The following is a 26,734-nucleotide window of genomic DNA, read 5'->3' on the forward strand; positions in this document are numbered from 1 at the left end:
ATGGAGGTAGTCGCGAATTGGAAGGTCCTCCTTTTACAAATTACAAAACTCGAATCTCTTTGTCAGCAGCATGACCGATAGAGTGAAGTCAGAATAGTGTGTTGCCTCCCTGGTGTCAGGATCAAGGATATCACAGAGAGAGTGCAGGCTATTCACAAAGGGGCTTACACATTGGAACTAACTACACAGGAAGGGAAAGAGATGAGATTCCGAAGGAAAAATAAGGAAGAGAGGCAAGAATTTAGAAAGGAGGACCTCTCCGGTAGTAATATCTAGATTACTCCCGCTGTTACAAGCGACTGAGGGTAGGAATAGGATGATACAGCAGAGGAATGCCCAACTCAGGAGCTTGTGCAGGGGAGAGGTGTTCAAATTTTTGGATCATTGGAATCTCTTCTGGGGAAAACGTGACTTGTAGAAAAAGGATGGAATCCACCTGAATTGAAAGGGATCTACTATATTGGCAGGGTCACTTCCTTGAGGTACTGGGGAGGGGATACCTAGTAAGGTGTGGGTATGGGGTGAGGTCAGTGGGAACCGGGGAGATAGTGAACAAAGATATCAATCTGAGGCTGGTAGTCGGTAAGTCAAACACCCAGGGCAGACAGGAACATAGAAGAGAATGAGGTTGGATTGATAACTTAAACAGCATTTATTTCAATGCAAGAGGCCTAACGGGGGAGGAGGATGAACTCAGGACATGGTTAGGAAAATGGGATTGGAATTGGGATATCATAGCAACTACAGAGGCATGGTTTGGTGATGACACAACTGGCAGCTTAATGTTCCAGGAATCAATTGTTATAGGAAGAATGGGGGGAGGGGTCAGCAAGAGAAAATGGGGCGTGATATGTTTGGTAAGAGATAAGATCACACCTTTACTGGGGGAAGATATTCCTGGGCTTATGTCCATGGAAATTATTTGGATGGGGAAATGAGAAATAAGAAAGGGTTTGATCACCTTATTGGGATTGGACTGTAGACACCCTAACAGTCAGCAGGAAATTGAGAAACAAATTTGTCAGGAGATCTTAGATCTGCAAGAATAATGGTGTGGTTATGGTGAGGGGTTTTAACATTCCAAACATAGATCATGGCTGCCATATTGTTAATGGTTTAGACAGAAAGGAATTTCTGAAGTGTGTACAAAAAAAGTTTCTGATTCAGTATGTGAATGCATCGTCTAGACAAGGTGCAAATCTTGACCTACTCTTGTGATATAATGATGTGTCAGTGGGGGAGCACTTTGGGGCCAACAACTATAATTTTATTAGTTTTAAAACTCTGATGGAAAAGGATCGACCAGATCTAAAAGTTAAATTTCTAATTTGGAGGAAGGCCAATTTTGAGAGTATTGTGCAAAAACTTTCAAAAGTTGACCGAGGGCAGATGTTCACAGGCAAAGTGATGGCTGAAAAATGGAAAGCCTTCAAAAATGAGAAAATGAGGGTACAGAGACAGTATGTTCCTGTTCATGTGAAAGGTATGACTGGTAGGTGTAGGAAATGCTGCATGAGAAAAGATGTTGAGGTTTTGGTCCAAATAAGAAGGAAGCATATATTAGTTAAATACAGGAGAGGTTGAGTGAATCCTTCGAAGAGTATAAAGGCAGTAGGGATATACTTAAGGAGGAAATGAGGAGGGCAAAAAAGGGACATAACATAGCTTTGGCAAATAGTGTTAAGGAGAATTCAAATAGATTTTATAAATACATGAAGGTCAAAATGGTAACCAGGGAAAGAAGAGGGCCCAGCAAAGATTAGCAAGGCAGCCTATGTGTAGAAGAATAGGAAAAGTGGGAGATACTAAGCGAGTACTTACGGAGGAGAATGAAATGGAAGATATAGAGCATGGGGAAACAAATAGTGACATCTTATAAAATGTCCATAATACAGAGGAGGTGCTGCTGGATGATTTTAAACAGAAAAGGTGGATAAAGCAAGAGCACCTGATCAGGTGGACCTGGAACATGATGATAAGCTAGGGAAGTGATTGTTAGGCCCTTTGCTGAGATATTCGTATCTCAGCAAAGTCACAGTCACAGGTGAAGTGCAAAAAGACTGGAGGCTGGCTAATGTGGTGCCACTATTTAAGAAAAGGGGCAAGGAAAAGTCAGGGAACTATTGAACAGTGAGCATAACATCAACAGTAGGCAAACAGTTGAGGGAATTGTGAGAGACAGGATTACATCTTTCTGAAAGGACAGGATTGATGAGGGGTAGTCAACATGGCTTTCTGCATGGGAAGTCATGTATCACTAACTCAACTGAGTTTTTTTGAATCGGTAAGGAAGAGGACTGATGAGGGCAAAGTGGTGGATGTGATCTAAATGGCCTTCAGTAAGGCGTTTGACAAAGCTCCCCATGGGAAATTGATTAGCAAGATTGGATCACATGGAATACAGGGAGAACTAGCCATTTGGATACAGAACTTGTTTGAAGGTAGAAGACAGAGGATGGTGGTGGAGGGATGCTTTTCAGAGTGGAGGCCTGTGACAAGTGATGTGTTACAAGGATCACTGCTGAGTCCACTGCTTTTCATCATTTATATAAATGATTTTAGTTAATAAATGATAGAACACCAGGTTATATTCCAACAGGAGAAAGTGAGGACTTCAGGAAGAAGGGCTTGTGCCCGAAACGTCGATTCCCCTGTTCCTTGGATGCTGCCTGACCTACTGCGCTTTTCCAGCAACACATTTTGAGCTATATTCCAACAGGTTCATTTAGAAATACAAACTTTCAGACTGCTGCTCCTCCATCAGGAGTCTGTATTTAGAAAGCTTGTACTTCCAAATAAACCTGTTGGACTATAACCTGATGTTGTCATTTTTAACTTTGCACACCGCAGTCCAGCACCAGCACCTCCACATTATTATGAATGATTTGGATGTGAGGTTCCAGTTATTGTTAGTAAGTTTGCAGATTACACAAAATTTGTAGGTGTACTAAACAGCAAAGAAGGCTACCTCAGAATGCAGCAGGATCTCGATCAGATGGGCCACTGGACTCAGGAGTGGCATATTGAGTTCAATTTAAATTAATATGAGGTGCTGCAATTTGGAAAGGCAAATCAGGGCAGGACTTACACACTTAATATTAAGTTCCTGTGGAGTGTTGCTGAACAAACAGACGTTGGAATGTGGGTTCATTGTTGCTTGAACATGGAGTTATAGTTAGATAGGATAGCAACGAAGGCATTTATGTTTTCCTTTACTGGTCAGAGCTTTGAGTATGTGACTTAAGAGAACATGTTATGGGTGTACAGAACATTGGTAATGCCACTTTTGGAATATTATGTGCAATTCTGGTCTCTTTCCTATAAAAAAGAATGTTGTGAAACTTGAAATGACTATTTAAGATAGTTTATTGTCCAAAGAAAAGGCCTACAATTTGGGAATATAGCGAGACGAGAAGGCTGCAAACAGATCCAGATTTAACAAATGACTGCTAATAGGGATTTAACTAACAAAGAACAAATGAAGAAAAGAGCAATGTTGTGGAAACCATTTAAAATACTGCTAAAACACTAATAAATGTGTAAAGAGAGAAATGAACATAAATAGGTTGGCAAAGAGGACCACATGCCACTTACAACATTAAAGAGGGGAGTTCAAAATGCGGAATGAAAATGTCTCAAAAATCGCAAACATACTATTGTTCTCTGTTCACAAATATTCACACAACTAACACAGTAGTGGTATTGGAGAGTTTAGTGAGAGGGAAGAACTGAACCAAATCAGTATTATTTGGGAAATGAGTTGGGACAGTGGATAGGATTGAAGGTTGGGAAACACCAGGCCTTGATCATCTACGTCCCAGATGTAATGGGCTGAGTAATACTGGATGCAGGGATGGTCATGTTCCAAGATTCTACAAGCTCTGCAATAATTTACACAGATTGGGGGCTAGCTCGTGTAAGCAATCCAATCGAAAAGGGTGGTAAATATAAAATTATGAACTATAGGCCAGTCAGGGAAAAAATATCAAAATGAAAGCTTCAATTGCGAAGCATTTGACAAAACAGTATTCAGGATCTGCTAGAATCAGCATGAACATGAAGGGCCTGTTCCAGTGCACACTGTTCTGTCTTCTAAGCTTCGAGGAGAAAGTGAGGTCTGCAGATGCTGGAGATCAAAGTTGAAACTTTATTGCTGGAACAGCACAGCAGGTCAGGCAGCATCCAGGGAACAGGAGATTCGACGTTTCGGGCACAGGCCCTTCTTCAGGAAACTTCTAAGCTTGGCAAACTGACTGGCCATCTTTGAGGATGTAAACAATAGAGCTGATGAGAGTGCAACAGCTACTGAGGAGAAAAACTACAACTAACTCCCTGGACACCGCAGCAAAGGCTGAAAGGAGGAGACATTCTATCCTTCCACACTTACATTTGGTGATATTTCTGGCGTGTGACTGTGTGAATGTGAATACTGTGTCAGAGAGGCTGTCGGAAAAGGGCGGACGGTAAGTCGAACGTAACTGTGTTTGTGTGTCCGCGAATATTATGATATTTCTGGGTCTCTCTTGTGAAAATCAAAAACATTTTCAATTCAACTTATTCCCCGGCTCCCCCAATAGACCCCAAAGGTAGAATTTAAGACAATGTATTTGTTGATTTCAAGATTTTAGTCTAAAAGTACCGACAATGTCAGCGCTCAGCTCAAAAAGCTCGATCTGTGCGGCAGCAAAATGAGTTTAACTCAACAGCGGAGCCCTCTATTCGAGTGAAAACTTTTCAGTCGCAAACTTTACCGTGTCAGGGTCAGGAGCGATCGAGCCTGGCTCTCTGAAAATGCGGAATTTCAGAGGAATCGGAGAGTTTAGGCCGTTAGAGAAACACAGAGAGGCAGCAGGAGCAGGGAGCTGACGGCAGGTTGTCCCTGCGCCGTCCGCTCGCTGCCTTGAAGTTGCTCAGTGCCGCCCCCAGTAGCTTCATTGCTGACCGAGTTCAAACTGTCCCAGAGAAAGATTCAGCGCAGAGTTCTCAACATGAGCGACAGTGCAGCCGCCGAAACGGCTCCTCCAGCCGCCGCTCCCACCAAAGCCAAGGCTCCCAAGAAGAAGGCGGCGGCTTCCAGGAAGAAAACACCCGGTCCCGGGTTGGGAGAGCTGATTCTGAAGGGTGTCGGGGATATCAAGGATCGCAGAGGGGCGTCTCTGTCCGCTATAAAGAAGGCGCTGGAGAGAAGCGGGATCGATGTGGGAACGCGAAACGCACAGATCAAGATGAGTATCAGGAGGTGCCTGGCGAACGGCTCCCTTGTTCTGGTCAAGGGCCAGGGCGTCTCCGGCTCCTTCAAACTCCCTAAGAATCCAGTCAAGGCAAAAGCGGGAAAGAAGGCGGGAACATCAGCCGCCAAGAAACCGGCCGTGAAGAAATCACCGTCCAAGAAGGCGACAGCAAAGAAATCCCAGACCAAGAAGGCGACAGCCAAGAAATCCCCAGCCAAGAGAGCGACAACCAAGAAATCCCCAGCCAAGAAAGCGAGCGGCAAGAAGACGGCACCGCCAAAGAAAGCGGTGAGCAAAGCAGCGCCAAAGAAACGGACTCCCGTGAAGAAGGTGAAAAAGGCCAAGGGCCCTAAACCCCCCAAACCCCTCAGCAAACCGGCTAAAAGCAAGGCCAAGCCCAAAGCAAAAGTGACCAAGACAGCAGCAAAAAAATGAACCTGTCAGTGTAATATGTAACCGTCTGAACCCAAAGGCTCTTGTCAGAGCCACCCACATCTCTCAGGAAAGAGCTGAGCCCGAATCAAATGTTCCGTGTCCCGGTGCCGAGCGCAGACCTACCTTAGATATTATTTGATCTGAATAACTCAAATACACACACATGCCATGGTTTACGAGAGCTGAGACCTGTGAATGGGGAAGGTATCATATAGGGAGGGTTTATTGATCTCCATCTGGTTGTTTCACTTCGCGTCACGAATGTGACATTGTACTATCTTTATTTCATTGACCCGTTCAGGAATGTTACTTTGTTCAGTTTTGATTCTGAGACCCTGCGGATGTTTTCATTGCGTGTTCCTTCCATCTGCCTGTTACAGACTGTTCAGGTAGCAATTCCACATTGTCTTCGGGCTAATTACAATCTGGGGGTAACAAAAAAAATCCCAGGGGTAGCACGGTGGCTCAGAGGTTAGCACTGCTGCCTCAGCGCCAAGGACGTCTGTGTGGAGTTTGCACATTCTCCCCGTGCCTGCGTGGGTTTCCTCTGGATGCTCCGGTTTCCTCCAACAGTCCAAAGATGTGCATGTCAGGTGAATTGGCTGTGCTAAATTGCCTGTAGTGTTAGGTGGATTAGTCAGGGGTAAATGTAGGGGAATGGGTCTATGTGGACTTATTGGGCCGAAGGGCCTGTCTCCACGCTGTGGGTAATCTAATCATAAAGTGAGATTCTGTCCTTTTATCGGTGTATACTGCATTAGCTTTTAAGATGTTTAAATTGGCGGGGTTATTTCGACTCATTCACGGCGGGTAAACGTTCGGTTGTTCAGTTTGTCTGGCTGTTTTAAACCCCGCCTTTTCCTCCTGCCTGTTACGGACAGATCAGGCAATGCTCACGCCTCCTGTCAAAGCTGACTGCTAACGAGGTTTTAAGGAGTTGCTATAAAATAGTAAATTTTATCTTAGTTCCGGACGGATGGCGTTTTTGCGTTTTAATGGTTACTTTAATCTCAAGGTTTGTGAGGGTGAATTCAGTGGGCATTTAGAAACTGACCAACTGTCGTTTCCAGTGAACCAATCAGACTCCAACAATTCTTTTCCTGCCTGTTCTTTTCCATCCGGAGCTGTTTCTCTGTGGGTTGAGGGACAGGGCTGTATCCAATCCCAGCTCTAGGGCGGGCTCGCCGTTCCCTTAAACAGGGAGCACCGCAGCAGCCTCAGCATTGACAGCAGCAGCCTGTGTCTGTGTGTAACTGCGAGTTGAGGAGAATGGCTCGGACCAAGCAGACAGCGCGCAAATCCACCGGAGGGAAAGCTCCTCGCAAGCAGCTGGCGACCAAAGCGGCCCGCAAGAGCGCTCCGGCCACGGGCGGAGTGAAGAAGCCTCATCGCTACAGGCCCGGCACGGTGGCTCTGCGGGAGATCCGCCGCTACCAGAAATCCACCGAGCTGCTGATCCGCAAACTGCCCTTCCAGCGCCTGGTGCGAGAGATCGCTCAGGACTTCAAGACCGACCTGCGCTTCCAGAGCTCGGCGGTGATGGCCCTGCAGGAGGCCAGCGAGGCTTACCTGGTGGGACTGTTTGAGGACACCAACCTGTGTGCCATCCACGCCAAGCGGGTCACCATCATGCCCAAAGACATCCAGCTGGCCCGCCGGATCCGCGGGGAGCGCGCCTAAACGGAGCATAGCCGGCCCTGCACATTCACCCCGAGAGAGAGAGTAAAACACAACGGCTCTTTTCAGAGCCACTAAACCATCCAGAGAGAGCGGGAAGCGATCGCAGACGTTGGAAAATGGCTTTGAATAATATTCAAGTGGGGGGCGTGACGTCAGTAATACATTCCATGGGAGTTGGTTGAAGACAGTTCCCACAAGCAGCAGTGACTAGAATAGGCGCTGCTGTGAATGTTATGTAATTTTCATATAGTAGTGCAGTATTAATTCCGGATTACATCCCCTTTATCCTCACTGTCTCCCTTGGTGTTCCCACCAGTTACAGCTGGTATGATCATTGCTGAGGAAGCTGGCGGGAAAACATGGCGCCAAATCATCAACCGTTTTCTTTCAAATTTGAAAATCCTGCCGAAATGTAGATCAGAGAAGGGAGCTTTACGCAAAACAATGCATTCGTATTTAGTCATTAATTTGCAATTTTTCTTTCGGGTAATGAGTCTCGAACCTATTTGAAGCATTCGAGATTGTCTTCGGAGAGAACCAACACTCTCATTCAGCCCTGTGAGGATTTCATGAACGTTCTTCGGCGTGAACGCATTAATAACGAACGCCGTCTTTATGTATTATTTTAATGATGGAAATGTGTTGCTGGAAAAGCGCAGCAGGTCAGGCAGCATCTAGGGAACAGGAGAATCGACGTTTCGGGCACAGGCCCTTCTTCAGGAAAGAGGCCGAGCGGAGCAGGAACTGGTCCCGGAACTTGGAGTGAGCGGGCTGGGGGGAAGAGAGAGGCCTTTCTCGGGCTGTGTGTGGGCCTGCTGAGGGAGGCAGAGCGGGAAGAAGCTGCTGTGGGACATTCTTGTGGTTTACAATCCCCTAAACTCTGATGGGAATTCATTGTTTAGCATCTATTTCATGCTGTTTGTTGCGAAAAGACATTGAATAGTATGTCATTAAAGGACAGTATATCTAAATGTGAGAGCCTGTTGTTCTTCCTTCAACAGTTAATGTATTGGGAGCTGAATATTGAACTTGCAGATGTTGGTTAGTTTTTGTACCTTAGTAAATTTTTTTAGAATTTCGCAAACAGAAAAACAAAGACTGGAAGGGGCTCAGAGCTAGAGTGTAACCAGTCCTTGCTCTGTTCACCTTGCCCTGTTTAAAAACAAAGAATTATCACGATCATGACCTGACCTGAATATTTCATTGATCAGTTGATGTCTTTCTATTTAGCTGATGGTGATTTACAGAAAATATTCCTCTTGTCTTCCTCCAGGCAAATGATTGATGGACCAAGACAATGTAATATTCCCTCAGTACAAAGCCAAGTGTGAACATCTGCTTCTACCAACCAGCAGGTATGTTACTGTTGTCAGATTGGAGAACATCCTTTCCACAGTCAGAGTGGATTGAGTCAGATACACAGTGAGCTCAATTTCCAGAGGTACACATTCAATCCAAGAGTCAAACACAAATGATGCAATATTTTTTTTTTTGATTTCGCCCTATACTCAATGTACAACAGCTCAGTTCCAATAAATGCCACGATACTTAGTCAATTATCATTTGCAACATCAGAAGAGGGATAGATTGTATCTTCTTATGAAATATATATTAGGAACTGTATTAACTCCACATGTAATGAAGGCAATTTTAAAGGTGAACAAACAAATCATTCTGTTACATTGTTACAGCAAGGATTTCTGAAGATACAGAAGGAAACTTTGGCATTATCAGTAACTGAGACGGACAAAATTAATCTTTTGATAAATAGAAGTCCTATGTGAAAGGCACAACAACTAAACAGTGTAAATTCCAAATAAACCTCTGAGCACAGATGCTTTTCTGCTGCAATGTGTTGCATGTACATTTGTCCATGGATCCTACAGGCACTAAAGCTAAAGAACACTGGCTGTGGACATTATTGAACTACATGTGCAATGCCAGAGATTAACAGATATACAAACACATCCACTTTCACTGACAGGAGCTGACTCCAGTGGCAATGGATAGTACCTCATTCATGTCAAGTAGCAGAAGTTTGAACACCTGAAGTACAATAGCAGTTACTAAAAGTGACATGTTTCAATTTGGATGACACTAGCACAGTGAAACACAATAACCAAGAATAAGGAGCACATTGATATCTAGTATCAGAGAGTGAGTGAATCTCATTCTCACACTGAGCCTGGTGCTGATGAACACACATTTTCTCCACACTCTCACATTCTGGTTGAGGGCCTGAGTAATGCAGAAGCATTTCCATACTTTTTTTAATATATGAAACACTGATTTATAAGGCATTAAACCCACCTCATAAGGTGTATCAGATCATGACATGCAGAACGGGAAACACAAGGCAACATAAAAAAAGTGTCAGTATGATATAGACTAGTGCCACTCCTTTCAAGTGATACAGATTGGCAGCACAACAGAAAACTCACTCACACACAGCCAGTTAATGCTGAAAGGGGAAAAAAAATGAAATTTATGCCCAGATATTTCCAAATATGGACAGTTATAAATTGATTCACCAAATCATTAATCGCTTCAGTTAGCATCAGATGTTATATCTTAGTGTCCAGCCGCAACTGATAAAGATTACTACATACATAAAATATTTTTTTAAAAGTCTGAATGCAATAAAATTCAGATTCATGGCAAAGATAACATTAATCCGGCAACACAATAGGTTAGTGAATATTGATCAAGTTTATCCTAAACTCAGACCAAAAAAACACAACTGAACATGGAAAGAAAATGAGATCCACATACTCTACCTGATGCTATTGCCCACAGAACAAAACTGGCACTATAGTTATCAAAGACAGGTAAGTGCAGAAATAATCTCAAATTAGCATTTAGATAGAGATACTGTCAATGAGTGGATGAAGTTCAGAATCCCAACAGTTAATGGAAACTAGTATGGAGAACGGGTGAAGAACAGAATGTCCCAGTCTGGACATAAATTGGCCGAATGGCTGGATCAATTCTGTGACTCTACCATAAATGACATAATGCAGAAGAGTTTAAGTCCCAATCACAACACCCTAAAATCTATCACAGAATCAATCACCGTCACAGAGAATTATTTTTCCTAATTTCATTCATGGGATGAGAGAATCACTGGCGAGGCCAGCATTTATTGCCCATCCCTCACTCCCAGGGGATAGTTATGTGTCAGCCACATTGCTGTGGGTCTGGAGACACATGTAGGCCAGACCAAGTAAGGATGGCAGCTCCTTTTCTTAAAGGACATTAGTGAACCAGATGGCAAACAAGAATAGATTCCTTGACATCACTGGACTCATAGAATATTATTGGCTGTCAGTGAATTAAGCAACTTTTGATACATGAGAGTTAAAAGTGACTGGTACTGATTGAGCACTTGATGTTCGGTCACACAGCACAAACTGACAAGGTTAGCTCAATTCGTGAATTCTCATGTGGACACAACAAAAACTGTTGTGGTTCTGTTCGCCGAGCTGGGAATTTGTGTTGCAGACGTTTCATCCCCTGTCTAGGTGACATCCTTAGTGCTTGGGGGCCTCCTGTGAAGCGCTTCTGTGATGTTTCCTCCGGCATTTATAGTGATTTGTACCTGCCGCTTCCGGTTGTCAGTTCCAGCTGTCCGCTGCACCCAATATACCGGCCACTGCAGCGGAAAGCTGGAACTGACAACCGGAAGCGGCAGGTACAAATCACTATAAATGCCGGAGGAAACATCACAGAAGCACTTCACAGGAGGCTCCCAAGCACTGAGGATGTCACCTAGACCGGGGACGAAACGTCTGCAACACAAATTCCCAGCTCGGCGATCAGAACCACAGCAACGAGCACCCGAGCTACAAATATTCTCCCCCAACTTTGAACAACAAAAATTGACAGGCGGAGATTGATGGCTCCTCACACACATTCACTCTGCAGAAACTGAACGGGAGAGCATGATACTTAAACACACACCCCCAAACCACCACACACACTTCAAAAACACTGGCAGGTACAATCTGATAAATGCATTTGCACATGTATAAACGAAACGTTGACAAATACAGATTCACACCTACATCCTGAGTTACACAGAGCAGAATATAACAGGGACAGATTGGTCAATCACACTCAAATGCACGTGGCAGGACATTTCAGTGGAAGATATTCTCATTCACAAAGCAGAAACTTATTGGAACAGATTGATAACACTTTCAAATTACTTAAATTGACATGTACGGTTTGATAATGACTTTCTCATATTCACAGGAGAAACTGACAGGTAGAGATTGATAACAGAAGAAATCAGAGTTACATTTGAGGTCTAGTGACCCTTCCTCAGAACTGAGTGTGTGCATTTTCCTAGCTGCTACATGGTCTTCTCTATTCTGGGAAAACTGAGTGTAGATTGGGTGTCCACTTTGCCAAACACCTACATTCTGTCCAGAAAACAAGACCCTGAGCTTCCACTTGCCTGCCACTTCAACACACCACCAATCCCCTGATGAACATCTCTGCCTCGGGCTTGCTGCAGAGCTCCAGCTAAAGCTCAGTGCAAGCTGGAAGAATAGTACCTCATTTTCTGGTTGGGAACACAACAGCCTTCTGGACCCAATACTGACTTCTACAACTTTAGGGCGAGAGCTTTCCCATGTCATTACCCAGAACCTCTCACACCGGCCTTGTTATCACAAGGTCTGCTATTATACACCAACAGTCACTAACAGTCCCTGTTAATAGTGAGTCACCTTCCTTGTCTGACCATGATCTTTGGATTCTATATCCATCTACCAGTTACTCCTGACCCTTCAACATACCCTACCTTCGGCAGAAAAACTAATCATTTCCTGGCTTCCATCAGTTCTCAGGAAGGGTTACTGGACTGGAAATTTTAACTTTGATTTCTGTCCACAGACTCTGTCAGACCTGCTGAGCTTTTCCAGCAAGTTGATTTTGTTTCTGATTTCCAGCATCTGCAGTTCTTTTGGTTTTCATTTAGAGATTAATAACTACGTTTTCATATTCACAGAGCAGAAACTACCAGGGAAAATTGATAACCACATTCACATGTTCACAAAATAAAATTTGTCAGGCAAACATTGATAAATACACTCACATTTACAATTCGGACCCTGATTGGGAAGGATTCTTAATTAAACTTAACTAAACTTTCACAAAGCAAAACCTGACAGGGACTGTTAAAAACTAACTTCTCCTATTCACATAGCAGAAACTGGCAGGTTTAGATTGACAATTACCCAAACATATTCACCAAGAAGATATCCTCAGGAGGCTAAGGAAATTCACTGTGTCTATAAAGACTCTGCAATTTTTTATCGATGCACCACCTATCTGGATGTGTCACAGTGTGGTATGGCCACTGTTCTGCCCAAGAGCACAAGCAATTACAGTCAGTTGTGAACAAAGCCCAATCCATCACTGAAAGCAGCCTTCCATTCAAAGGCTCCATTTATACTTCCGCCTGTGTTGGGAAAGCAACCAACATAATCAAAGACCCATCTGACCCCGGTTCTGTGCTCCTCCACCCTGATCTGTCAGGTAGAAAATACCGAAGTTTGAATATACCGTCCAACAGTTTCAAGAATTGATTCTATGCTGTTATTAGATTTTTGAATGGACCTCTCAAATTTTAATGTTATTCTCTCTCTCTCTGTACCATTAACACTGAGTCCAGATTCTGTTCTATTGCTCTAATGCACTTTGTATGATATAATCTGCCTGTAAGGCACTCAAAACAATACTTTTCATTGTATCTCTGTACATGTGACAATAATAAATCAGATCAAATCAAGTGGATAACTACGCTCACATGTCACAGAATCTGAGAGGTACAGGTTGATAGCTACAGTCACACAACCTGACAGGAAAAGATGAATAAACATTCAAACCCTGACATTACAGTACCTGACAGGAAGGATTGATAACTAAAATCTCTTCTTCACAAAGCAGAAATTGATAGTGACAGATGAAAGCTCAGCTCACACATACACATAGCATAAAATGGCAGGAATTGACAATTACACAGACATATTCACCGAGCAGAAACTGACAGCTATAGATTGATAACTATATTTATGTATTCACACAGCAGAGTCTGAAAGGTACAGATTGATAATTACACTCTCACTTTGACAAAGAAGAAATTGACAGGTAGAGAATGATAACTGTACTAGTCACATATTGACAGGGCCAGATTGGTATTGACTCTCTCAAACTGATGTAGTAAAAACAGATTGACAATGACACTCTGGTGTCAAATAGCAAAACCCGACAGGTACTGTTTGATAATTGCACTGAGAAATTGATTATAGCTGAAACTGACAGGTGGAGATCAATATCTCCATTCACACAGAAGATATTGACAGGTACAAATTGATAACTGCATTTAATATTCATACAGCAGAAACTGGCAGGGAGATACTGAGAATGACACACCCATTCTCAAAGCTGAAACTGACAGGTTCAGGTTGATAACTACACTGTCAGATACACAGCAGAAACTGTTAGGGAAAGATTGTTAAGTAAATTCACACATTCACAACGACAGAAACTGACAGGTATATTGATAAGTAAACTCGCACATCCCCATCAGTGAAGCACATAGGGACTGACCCTATTTATTTAAAATGTATTATCAATCAGTCTCTGCCAGTTTCTACTATGTGGATATGAGTTCAGTTATCAATCTATACCTGTCAGTTTATACTATGTGAATGTATGAATGTAGTTATCAATCTGTCCCTGTCACTCTCTCGTAAAATACATTTTGGACATTGCAGAGAGTGACAGGGAGAGATTGATAACTATATTAACTCTCACATTTGCACGGCCTATACTGACAGGTATAGGTTGACAGCCGTACTCCCACGTTCACCTCGCAGGAACTGACAGGTATGGATTGATAAGGAAACTCTCAAGTCCCTATACAAACTTGTATTGGGTAGCCCCATTGTGGAGCTGTAGAGATATTGGTTAGTAGCTGGTTCTCAGTGAATTGGTATAGATTTCTTTTGTTACAATCACCAGACAAAGAGCAACTCATGTCAGACCTGTAGTTCTTTTTGAAATGCTGACTTGAAAGAAACACAGCCTCATGATTATAAAATGAATATTACATTGAAAGGTTTGATACTGTCAAACTCACTTAATGTTGACTTACAGGGGATGTCTCTTCTCTCTTCTTCCAGACAATTACATGAAGGAGCAAGACAATGTAACATCCCCTCGGTACGAAGCCAAGTGTGATCAGTTCCTTCTAACAAACAGCAGGTATGTTATCGCTGTCAGACTGAAAAACATACTTTCTACAGTCACAGAGCAGTTGAATTAGATACACATGGAATTCAATTTCTAGAGAAAAGTTTTCACAAGAATAGTCAAATACCACCAAGTAATTATAACTTTTTTTATCCCTCTCCATTCTCAATTCACATCACCTGATTTCCAAGAAATGTTATCATTCACAGCCATTGAGTCATCGAGACGTACAGCACTGAAGCAGACTCTTTGGTCCTACTCATCCATGCCAACCAGATGTCAGAAACTAATCTAGTCCCATTTGCCAGCACTTGACCCATATCCCTTTGAACCTTCCTATTCATAGACCCATCCAGATGCCTTTTAAATGTTGTAATTGTACCAGCTTCCTCCACTTCCTCTGGCAGCTCATTCCTTACTCATACCATCTTATGCGTGAAAAAGTTGCCGCTTAGATCCATTTAAAATTTTTCCCCATTTACCTTAAACCTATGCCTCTAGTTTTGTACTCCCCCAACTCAGGGAAGAGACATTGTCCCTCATGATTTTATAAACCTCTATGTGTTCAGCCTCACTCTAAAGCTCAAATCGTCCAACCCTGACAAATTCCTTGTAAATTTCCTCCCACATTCCAAAGATGTGCAAGTCAGGTGAATTGGCCATGCTAAATTGCCCGTAGTGTTAGGTAAAGGGGTAAATGTAGGGGTATGGGTGGGTTACGCTTCGGCGGGTCGGTGTGGACTTGTTGGGCTGTTTCCACACTGTAAGTAATCTAATCTAATCTAAATCTTTTCTGAACCCTTCAACATTTCACAATATCCTTCCAATACGAAGGAGACCAGTATTGCATGTACTATTCCAAAACTAACCTCAGCAATGACCTGCACAGCCACAACATGACCTCCCAACTCCTATACTCGATGCACTTACCAATGAAGAAAACGTACAAAATGCCGCCTTCACTGTCCTATCTACTTGTGACTCCACTTTCAAAGAGCTATGAACCTGCATTCCAAGGTCTCTTTGTTCAGCAACACTCCCCACGATCTTACCATTAAGTGTACAAGTCCTGCCCTGATTTGCCTTTCCAAAATATAGCACCCCAGATTTATTTGAATAAAACTCCATCTCCCACTCCTCAGCCCATTGGCCCATCTGATCAAGACCTTGTTGTACTTTGAAGGAACCTTCTTTGCTGTCCAATTTTGGTGTCATCTGCAAACTTATTAACTATACCTGCTATGTTCAAATCCAAATCATTCACATAAATGATAAAAAGTAGTGGATCCAACACTGATACTGGTGGCACACCACTGGTCACAGCCCTCCAGTCTGAAAAGCAGCTCTCTTCCACCACCACCCCCATCTTCTACCATCGAGCAAGTACCATGAAATCTAACCTTGGTACACAATCTCCCATGATGAACCTCTTCGAACACCTTACTGAAGGCCATATAGGTCACAGCCACCACTCTGACCTCATCAGTCCTTTGTTACTTCTTCAAAACAACTCATTCAAATTCATGACATGTTTTCCGATGCACAAAGCCATGCTGACTATCCCAAAGCAGTCCTTGCCTTACCAAATGCATGTCAATCCTGTCTCTCAGGATTTTCTCCAACATTTTGCCCACCAACAATATCAGACTCACTGGTCTACAGTTCCCTGGCTTTTCCTTACCACCTTTCTTAAATAGTGACACCACATTAAAAATCTTCCAGTCATCCAGCACCTCACCTGCGACTATCAATGATAAAAATATCTCAGCAAGGTGCCCAGCAATCACTTCCCTACCTTCCTACAGAATCCGAGGGTGCATCTGATCAGGTCTTGAGGATTTATCCACTTTTATGCATTTCAAGACATCCGGCACTTTCTCCTCTGTAATATGGACATTTTTCAACATGTCGCTATCTATTTTCCCACATTCTATTATCTTCCATGTCCTCCTTCACAGTGAACACTGATGCAAAATACTCATTTAGTATCTTCCCCATCTCCTACGGCTCCACGCATCAGGTGCCTTGCTGATCTTTGAGAGGCCCTATTCTCTCCCGAGTGACTGTTTTGTCCTTAATCTATTTCTAAAAACTCTTTGCATTCTTCTTTCTTCTATTTGCCAAAGCTATCTCATGTCCCCTTTTTGCCCTCAGGATTTCTCTCTTAAGGATATTCCTATGATCTTTATACTCTGAGGATTCACTCAATTTCTTCTGTCTATACCTGACATATGCTTCATTTTTTCTTAACCAAAACCTCAATTTCTCTCGTCATCCCACATTCCCTACACCTACCAGCCTTTCCTTTCACCCAAACAGGAATATACTAACTCTGGACTCTTGTTATCGCAGTTTGAAGGCTTCCCATTTCCCAGCGTTCACTTTACCTCCAAACATCTGCCCCCAATCAGCTTTTGAAAGTTCTTGTCTAATGCTGTCAAAATTAGCCTTCCTCCAATTTCGAACTTCAGCTTTTAGATCCGGTCTGTCCTTTTCCATCACTATTTAAAAACAAACAGATTTATGGTTGCTGGCTCCAAACTGCTCCCCCACAGACACCTCAGTCACCTGCTTTGCCTTATTTCCCAGGACGAGGTCAAATTTTGCATCTTCTTTAGCAGGAACATCCACATACTAAATCAGAAACTTTCCTTGTACACACTTAATAAATTCCTCTCCTTCTAAACCCTTAACACGACAGCAGTCCCTGTCTACATTTGGAATGTTAAAATCCCCTACCATAACCACCGTATTATTCTTACAGAGAACTAAAATCTCCTTACAAATTTGTTTCTTAATTTCTTGATGACTATCAGAGAGACTATAATGCAATCCCAATAAGATGACCATCCCTTTCTTATTTCTCAGTACCATCCAAATAACTTCCTGGATATATTCCCAGGAATATCGTCCCTAAGTACAGTAGTAATGCTATCCCTTATCAAAACTGCCACTCCCCTCCTCTCTCGCCCCCACTTTCTAAGCTTCCTGTAGCATTTGTATCCTGGAACATGAAGCTCCTTCTCTCAGAACATTTACATGTTGATTAAGAAATTTTCTTCGAATTTTAAAAGTCTCTTCCCCATCCAAGACTTTAACACAATGGTACTTCCAGACAATGTTTGTAAAAACCGACTATTACAGCCTTTATATTCTTACATATATCTGAAATCTGTGTATATTTGTTCCTCAGTTTCCTTCTGACTGTTGGGCCTATAGTACAGTCCCATCATGGTGATTATCCCCTTCTTATTTTAACCCAGATATTTTCACTGGATGGTCTTTCTCAGAAATATTTTCTCTAGTTAGAGCAGCAATGTTTTCCTTAATCAAAAACACCACTCCACCTTCTCTTTTGACTGCCTTTCTATCCTTCCTATATCCCCCTCGTACTTCTATAATCTATTGAATACAGACCCAGAGTTATCTTCAATTGCTGTTTTTCAGACAAGTCCATCATCCTGTGGTCTTTCTTGTAAATATATGCTGGGCTCCCTCCAACACAAGTACACCCTTCCCGAGATAACGGGCCCAAAGCTGCTCACAATATTCCAAATGCAGTCTGACCAGAGATAATAGAGCCTCAGCAGTACATCTCTGCTCTTGTATTGTAACCTCCTTGAAATAAATGTTAAAATGGCATTTGCCTTCCAAACTGCCTTCTGAACCTGCCAGTTTACCTTAAGAGAATTCCTGAACTAGGACTCCCAAGGTCCCTTGCTTTTGAGATTTCTGAAGCCTTTCCCTGTTCAGAATGTTATCAACATCTTTATTCCTTCTACCAGAGTGCATAACCTCACAATTTCCCACATTGTATTTCATCTGTCACTTCTTTGTCCACTCTTGCAGCCTGTCCAAATCCTTCTACACCCTCTGCACCTCCTCAGCACTACCTGCCTCTCCACCGACATCTATCCCATGTGCAAACGTGTAAGAATATCCTCAGTTCCTTTGTCCAGATCATTAAGGCATAACATGAATAGTTGTGGTCCCAACACTGACCCCTGTGGAAGTCCATGAGTCACCGGCTGCCATTCTGTAAAAGACCCTTTTATCCTGACTCTCTGCCTTCTGCCAAGCAGCCAATTCTCTGCCTTTACCTTGTTTAGCAGCCTGCTGTGTGGTACCTTATCAAAGGCCTTCTGGAAATGCAAATCGATTACACCCACTGGCTCTGTGTTGTCTAACTTGCTTGTTACTTCCTCAAAGAATTTGAACAGATTTATCAGGGAAGATCGCTCCTTAAAAAAGCCGTGCTGACTCTGCCCTATTTTACCATGCACTTTCAAGTACTCTGCAGCCTCATTCTAAACAAGGGATTCTCAAACCTTAGGAATGACTACATTCTAGCTACGTAGCCTATAGTTTCCTGCCTCTGCCTCCCTTTCTTAAACACGTGTTGCATTAGCCATTTTCCAGTCATCTGGGACCCTGCCTGACTCCAGTGCTTTCTGAAAGATCATCACCAATGCCTCTCCAATCTACTCCGCTGTCTCCTTCAGTTATCTGGAGTGTAGTCCATCCGGTCTTGGTGATTTATCCGCCTTCGGCTTAGCGTCTTCCCCTTACCAATGGCCAATGCACTCACTTCTGTCCCCAAGATCCCCTTGAAGTTCTGGTCGGTTGCTGGTGTCTTCCACTGTTTAAAACTGATGGAAAGTACCTCTTCAGATCCTCTGCCATGCTGTGGTTCCCCATTACTACTTTTCCAGCATTGTTTTCAAGCTGTCCAATGTCCACTCTTGTCTCTTCGTAACCGCTTAGATATCCAAGAAAATTGCCTGCAGCCCTCTTCTGTATTTGTAGCGCGCTTACTCTCATATTTCACCTCTTTCCCCGTCCCCACCTTTTCTTAAAGTTATTTATGTTTTTCAAAGACTTCCCAATCTTCTGGCTTCCACTAATCTTTACCACACTATATGCTGCTTGTGTTGCCTTTATGCTCTCCCGGACTTCCCCTGTCAACCAGGGTTGTCTCATCCTCTCCTTAGTATTTTTCTTCTTCCTTGGGATGAATTTCTGCAATGTCTCCTGAATTAACCCAGAAACTCCTGCCATCGTTGATCCACTGTCTTCACTGGTTGGCTCTCCCTTCCAATCAACTCTGTCCAGCCCCACCCACATGTCTTTATAGTTACCTTTACCCAATTGTCATCCCGTTACCTCTGATTCAATCTTCTCCCTCTCAAGCTGCAGGGTGAACTCTATTATGTTATGGCCACTGCCTCCTAGGAGTTCCTTCACTTTGAGCTCCCTAATCAAGTCTCCCTCGTTACACCTTACTAAATCCAGAATCGCCTGTTCCTGAGTGTGCTCTTCCACAAACTGCTCCAAACAAAACATTTCTGAGATAATTCCACGTTTGCTTGAGAACCGCTACCAACCTGTTTTTCCCAGTCCACCTGCATATTGAAGTCCCCAATGATTATTGCAACAGTTCCTTACATGTTTTTATAGTCTCCTGATGTATTTTCTCCCCCACATCCTGACAATGGCTAATGGCTTATACACAAGTTCCTTCGGGGTCTTTTTCCCTTTGAGGGTCTTGATCTCTACACTATGGATTCTACACCTTCTGACTCTATTTTGCTTCTTGCTGTCAATTTAATTTTATTTATTGCTAACAAGGCAACCCCTCTGACTCTGCCCATTGCCTTTTCGATAGCTTGGATAATTAGTTACCAGTCCTGAACCCCCTGCAACCTTTTCTCTGATACCTACAACATTGTGAATGCCAAGTTCAGTCTGGCGTACCAGCTGATTTACCATGTTCTGTAGACCGTGTGTATTTAGTTACAAGTCCCTCAGCCCTGCATTAATTGTCCCACTTCTCATAGGTGTCCCCTTATCTGCTGATTCCTGATCCTGTCCGTACTTTCCGTCCTATTTCTTGTTGTGGAAACTTTAACCTGTGCTGAGCACTTCCCCATTTTGACTTTTCCACAATTTTCCACGCAGCTGAAAAACAACCACCATGTTTTAGTTTAAAGTCCAATATGTAGGCCCTGGTTATGCCATTCTCCAGGACTCTGATCCCAGCATCATTCACATGTAGCCTGTCCCATCGGAACAGTTCCATCCTTCCCCAGTACTGTCTCCAATCTCCAGTGAATTCAAACCTCCCCTTTCTCCTACACCAGTCGTTCAGCCCCACATATCTTACTGTTATAATCTTGCTGACGTTGTGGCTCGAGTAGTAATCCAGAGATTTTTTATTCTGTTTTTTAATTTATCCCTTCAGCAGACCTTCTTCCCTCCTTCTGTCTATATCGACCACTGGATCGTTCCTCTGCAGCCCAGATGACTATTGTGAAGCCAGGCACCAGGCAGGCAAATCTGCCTTCGGGACTCTCGATTCTGGCAACAGGGAAGAGTCTCTATTCCCCTGACTACACTGTTTCCAATTACACTTGCATTTCACTTTTCTCCTTCCTCTAGAATCGCTCCCTCTCCCACAGTGCTGTGGTCAGTTTGCTCATTCTCCCTACAGACCCCACTTTCATCCACAAAGGGAGCAAGAATCTCAAACCTGTTCGACAAGCTGATGGGCTGAGGCTCATTTAGCACTACCCTCTGCTTCCTTCTGCCTGCCTCACTATAGTCACACCCTTCTGTCCCTGACCACTGATCGATTTGAGGTAGTTAATCTAATGCCTCCTGAAACAGAGCATCCAGGTAACTCTGATCCCTCCCTGGTGTGTGGAAGTGTTCGGAGCTCAGACTTCAGCTCAACAATCTGAGCTGGAATCCCTCAACCAACACTTGTTATGGTTGCAGTAGCTATGAACCACTATTGGGTCCACCAGCTCTGACATCATGCAGTTACAACACCTCGCCTGGTCTGGCCCCCTCCATTTCAATGACTTGGTGCTGAACTTGATTTTTAAACATTTCATGCTGAAAGAACATCCACTGTTGTTGGGGAGATTAATTGACCATGCTCAAGAAGCCAAAATTAAGTAATTGCAGATATCTTGAAAGATTGCGTGGCTGGCAGAGATGAGAGATGTAAGTGATCACTATCATAGAAGGATTTGAAAAAAAAGGACAAGAAATTTGTTAAAATGTTGCTTTTCCTCAACTTGCGACCTCTTCAGGTCAGTGAGCTCAGGGTGAGGGGAACAAAACCCAGTGTGAGCGAATACATGGGCAGCGGGGTGTTGGATGAGCTCAAGATTACAGGGAGGTTGAAAGTGGGAGGTGGATCAGGAGTGTGTTAGGGTCATTCAGTCTCGAGGTTGCAAAGGACTGGATGAGATTTTCAGCACCTGGAGCTGAAACTGTGTTGGAGTCAGGCCACGTTACTGAAATGGAAATAGAATGTCACGGTGAGGATGTGGGTCTGTGGTTCAAAGCTAATCTCCAAGTGCAATATTCCCTTAATGTTGGGAAGAGCCTGGTCCAGATAGTTACCTGAGGGGGCGATACAGTTGGAGTTTGGAAGTTTTGTAACAGGGACTGAAGCCAGCAGCTTTTAGTGAACAAAGGATCAGAAGTAGGCCTTTCAGCTGTTCCACTATTGAATGAACTCATGGCTGCTGCGTGGAGTTCAGCCTTTGGCCCATATCCCTGAATACCTTTATTGAACAAAGGTTTATCTGTCTCAGACTGAAAACTAACAACCTTTTCCACTCTTTTCATATTGAAGTCATTCCTCACATCTCTCTCGAACAGACTCTGCTCCCAAGTTCTTGATTAAGTTGGAGGCAATTTCTATTCATCCAGCACTGGATGTTGGGACGTTGTGCGAGTTGGAGGGATCTCCAAGGGAGTGCTGGTCACATACACATGCTCCCCGGTCCTTCATGGTGGTGAAAGTGGCTGGTTGTGCTCAAGGTATGGTTGATAAAACTCCTCTCATTCTAGTCCTTCCAGAGCTGTGGCATATAATGTGGGAAAATATATGCATTTTGGCAGGAAGACGAGGAGAGGTGAATATTATTTAACAAGGTGAAAACTGCAGCACAGAACTGTGGGTCCTTCTGCTTGAAAGATGAAAAACTAGCATCCAGGTTCAGTGGGTATTCAGGAAGGGAAATAGTCAAGTTGGCTTTTATTTAAAGGGAATGGGTAGAAAAATGGAAGTTTTGCTAAAACTGTACAAGACACGAGTGAGATCACATTTGGAATCCTGTCAATAGCTTTTGTCCCTTGTTTTGGGAAAGGCAGTCCATAGATTAGGCAGTCAGTAGATTAATCCTGGATATGGGAGGAATTTCTCAGGAGATGAGTTTGAGCAGACTGCTTCTGTACTCATTGAAGTTCAGAAGAATGAGACAAGACCTTATGGAAAGATTCTGAGGAGCTTGATATTGTAGATTCTGGTAGATTGTTACTACTTATTTGAGAATTGAGGACTTGAGGACATAATCTCAGAGTAAGGAATCACCTATTAAAAACAGATGTGGAGGAATTCCTTCTCTTTGGGTACTGAATACTGCAGTGGCCTGTAAAGGCTGTGCTGCTCAGTGTGTCCAAGGCTGAGATAAATAGATTTTCAATTAGTAAGGAATTCAAGGGTGGGGGCATAAGGCAGGAAAATTGAGCTGAAGATTATTGGATCAGCTCTGATCTCACTGAATGGTGACAGCAGACTTGCTGGGTTGAGTTGCATCTGATGGTGTTAAACATCTTCTTTTCTGGGTTCTCACTTGATTTGCCTTTTGTTTTCAATGAATTTCACAGGGTATTGGAAGAAGATGATTTGCAATGAGGAGACTTAAAACCAGGCATCACTTCCCAATCTGACCAAGCTGCCGAGTTTATTGTCGTCTGAATATCATTGGGTTTTGCAGGAAAAAAGCACCATTCACAGCGGGGGAGAAACCGTACATGTGTTGTACATATGGACAAGTCTTCAGCAGATCATCTGCCCTGTCTGGGAAAGGATTCACTCGATCATCCACCTTGCTGAAACCCCAGCAAGTTCACAAAGAAAACAGACCTTTGAAATGCTTAGAATGTAGGAGGTGCTTTAAAAACTCTGGGGCACTGATATCCCAACAACATCCTCACTGTGACGAAAGACCCTTCATGTGCTCTCACTGTGAGTGTGGGTTCAAGCCGTCGTCCAACTTCGTTAAACACCAGCAGATCCACACTGGGGAGAGATCATTCACCTGCTCACACAACAGGAAAGGATTGTCTCATAAATCCAACCTGTTAAAACACCAGCGATTTCTCTGAAGTTAGAGGCTGTACTGACTGTGGGAAGAGATTCATTGTGAAATCCAAGCTGCTGAAACACCAGCGTATTCATGAGAAATGACAGTGCCTGGTTTTTACTGTGAACATCTCCCTGCTTCATAGTCTCAGCCAGAACATTTTGTTTCAAGTCCCACCTGATATGGAGCTATGTCAAAGAACTTAATTATTTTTGTAATTGATAACTGAATGATGTCCACTGTGGCAGGTTTCTACTGAAGTTAATGAACTCCAGCTCAGTTAAAGGGATGACTCTTCTGGATGACAATGAAATAAATGCACTTTGTGTTAAACACACAGTTCAAAGTCTGTGAGAAGATTTGTAGCTCGGGTGCTCGTTGCTGTGGTTCTGTTCACCGAGCTGGGAATTTGTGTTGCAGACGTTTCGTCCCCTGTCTAGGTGACATCCTCAGTGCTTGGGAGCCTCCTGTGAAGCGTTTCTGTGATCTTTCCTCCTGCATTTGTAGTGGTTTGAATCTGCCGCTTCCGGTTGTCAGTTCCAGCTGTCCGCTGCAGTGGTCGGTATATTGGGTCCAGGTCGATGTGCTTATTGATTGAATTTGTGGATGAGTGCCATGCCTCTAGGAATACCCTGGCTGTTCTCTGTTTGGCTTGTCCTATAATAGTAGTGTTGTCCCAGTCGAATTCATGTTGCTTGTCATCTGCGTGTGTGGCTACTAAGGATAGCTGGTCGTGTCGTTTCGTGGCTAGTTGGTGTTCATGGATGTGGATCATTAGCTGTCTTCCTGTTTGTCCTATGTGGTGTTGTTCTTCCCGGGCTTATTGGATAACATTAGCATAGCCAATCATGCTGGCTCGCTTTATCTTTCTAAACTAATCACCGTCTGCCACACTGGTTCCCTGCATCACACTTAACCTATCAGATTATAACCTCATTGTCTTCAGCATAAACTCATGAACCAGTGATTCAGCTAACCTATCACAATACACTATCATTATCTGTTACTGGAGCCCTGTAATATGGTCCCGAGCATGCATCAGTTAACTACATAACTGCCAAAGTAACTTCCATAAGTGAAGGAGTTGGAATTTGCTGTTGATCACATCCAGCATCCAATTTGATTCATTGCAGTCTTTTTCAATTGACCTTGTGAAAATTCTAGCTTGGTTACAGGTGTTTATTAAAGGTCAATTATATCAAATTTGTGGGAAACACCCAGTTTGCTAACGCTTTCTAATGTCCTTTGCACTTCCTTTTGAAAAGTTTCCCTTTCTCTCTCTTCCATCTTGTACAGAGCTCACGGAGCTTCTTTGTCGTTCAGATTGAGATAATCTGAGCAGCTGTTTCTTCCATGTCCCTCCTTTCTCTGAAACTGTCTCTGAAATTCCACCTTGTCTGCGTCCTTCATGTTCAACTTCCTCCAGCTCCTCTCCTACCTTGGGAGCTCCTCCTGTCCATGAGAACCAACTTCTCATCTCTTGACCATTTTTCCACTTAATGGCCAAACATCCAGCCTCCTCCCATTCCCTGATATTGTTACCAGTTCTTGCTCTCATCTGGTAAGGTCCCTGTCACTTTAATTCCACCATCATCATCCAGTGAAAACCAACATGGCCTTGTTTCCAAACTCCCTTTCCTTTCCAAAAACCTAGAACTTGGTAACCCCCAAGGGAGGAGCCTATCCCTGGCTCCTGCTGTTCTCAACCACATGACACCATGAGGTGAGCTCATCCAAAGGCATGGTATTCGTTTTCACACCTCTGCTGACATTACCCAATTCTACCTCATCAGACAACTCAATGTCTCCGTTATTCCACTGTTGCTAAATTATCAGACTGTGTATTCTACAGCACTGGATGTTTTACTGACTTATTAAGTCACAGGATGTGGGCATCACTCGCTCATCCAGGGCAGTTAAGTGCCAACCACATTGCTGTGGATCTAGAATCACGTACAGCAGACTGGGTATGGACAGGGTTTCTTTCTTTTAAAGGACTTCAGTGTACCAGGTGGGATTTTCCAACACTCAACCAGGTCATTGTTAGCCTTTTAATTCCAGATTTTTATTGAATTCAAATTCCATCATCTGTCATAGTGGATATCAAAACCAGATCGCCCCCAAACATTACCTGGATCCCTAGTTTAATAGTATTCAGATAATACCACTAAGCTACTGCCTCCATGAGCAGAAATTTGCTCCAGTTAAAAATTGCAAACGTCCCTCTTGATCACTGATATCCAGTCCATAACTCTGTGATATCTGCATATTGGGCTGTGTTGCTCCCTGCCTCTGTTGCCTGCACTTCCTCACTCTGAGGTACCTGCATTCCACTCATTCTGCCCTCTTTAGCATCTCTGATTGTCAATACTCCATTATAATCTTGCCTGAGCAGGGCGTTCTGATATTCCATCCTTCAACCAGTCTGCCTCTCTCCTTGTGAATATTTGTTCAAAACTTAAGACCATAAGACATAGGAGTGGAAGTAAGGCCATTCGGCCCATCGAGTCCACTCCACCATTCAATCATGGCTGATGGGCATTTCAACTCCAGTTACCCGCATTCTCCCCGTAGCCCTTAATTCCTTGTGACATCAAGAATTTATCAATCTCTGCCTTGAAGACATTTAGCGTCCCGGCCTCCACTGCACTCCACGGCAATGAATTCCACAGGCCCACCACTCTTTGGCTGAAGAAATGTCTTCGCATTTCTGTTCTGAATTTACCCCCTCTAATTCTAAGGCTGTGTCCATGGGTCCTAGTCTCCTCGCCTAAGGAAACAATTTCCTACCATCCACCCTTTCCAAGCCATGTATTATCTTTGTAAGTTTCTATTAGATCTCCCCTTAATCTTCTAAACTCCAATGAATACAATCCCAGGATCCTCAGCTATTCCTCATATGTGAAACTTGCCCTACAATCAAAAGTTTCATCATTCAAGAGAATATCATTCAATGTGTCG

At 43.3% G+C, this 26,734-nt stretch overlaps 2 protein-coding genes across 10 annotated transcripts in view; both read left to right on the top strand.

Moving 5' to 3' along the window:
* The first annotated feature begins 4,707 nt into the window (after positions 1–4,707).
* Positions 4,708–5,666, top strand: LOC148135574 (histone H1-like). The gene has a single exon (XM_087984569.1). It carries the CDS (start codon positions 4,989–4,991, stop codon positions 5,664–5,666), a length of 678 nt encoding a protein of 225 aa, XP_087840695.1. The 5' UTR covers positions 4,708–4,988.
* Positions 5,667–5,967: 301 nt separating this feature from the next.
* LOC148135575 (histone H3) overlaps positions 5,968–26,734 on the top strand; it is a 33,243-nt gene continuing 12,476 nt past the window's right edge. Inside the window, exons 1-5 of one of the 9 annotated variants that reach the window (XM_087984574.1) lie at positions 5,968–8,318; positions 8,620–8,701; positions 14,540–14,621; positions 22,284–22,445; positions 23,295–25,528. In XM_087984574.1, coding sequence (XP_087840700.1) covers positions 6,936–7,346 — 411 coding nt within the window. In that variant the 5' untranslated portion in view covers positions 5,968–6,935 and the 3' untranslated portion in view covers positions 7,347–8,318; positions 8,620–8,701; positions 14,540–14,621; positions 22,284–22,445; positions 23,295–25,528. Of the gene's footprint in view, positions 8,702–14,539; positions 14,622–20,850; positions 22,446–23,294; positions 25,541–26,734 lie in introns of those variants that run through there. The other 8 variants (XM_087984573.1, XM_087984576.1, XM_087984578.1 and 5 more) reach the window with 8 other exon arrangements.

The sequence above is a fragment of the Chiloscyllium plagiosum genome, unplaced genomic scaffold (assembly GCF_037043375.1).
Source record: "Chiloscyllium plagiosum isolate Xiang-an unplaced genomic scaffold, Cpla_swu_hap1 HiC_scaffold_49, whole genome shotgun sequence".
NCBI classification, from domain to species: domain Eukaryota; kingdom Metazoa; phylum Chordata; class Chondrichthyes; order Orectolobiformes; family Hemiscylliidae; genus Chiloscyllium; species Chiloscyllium plagiosum.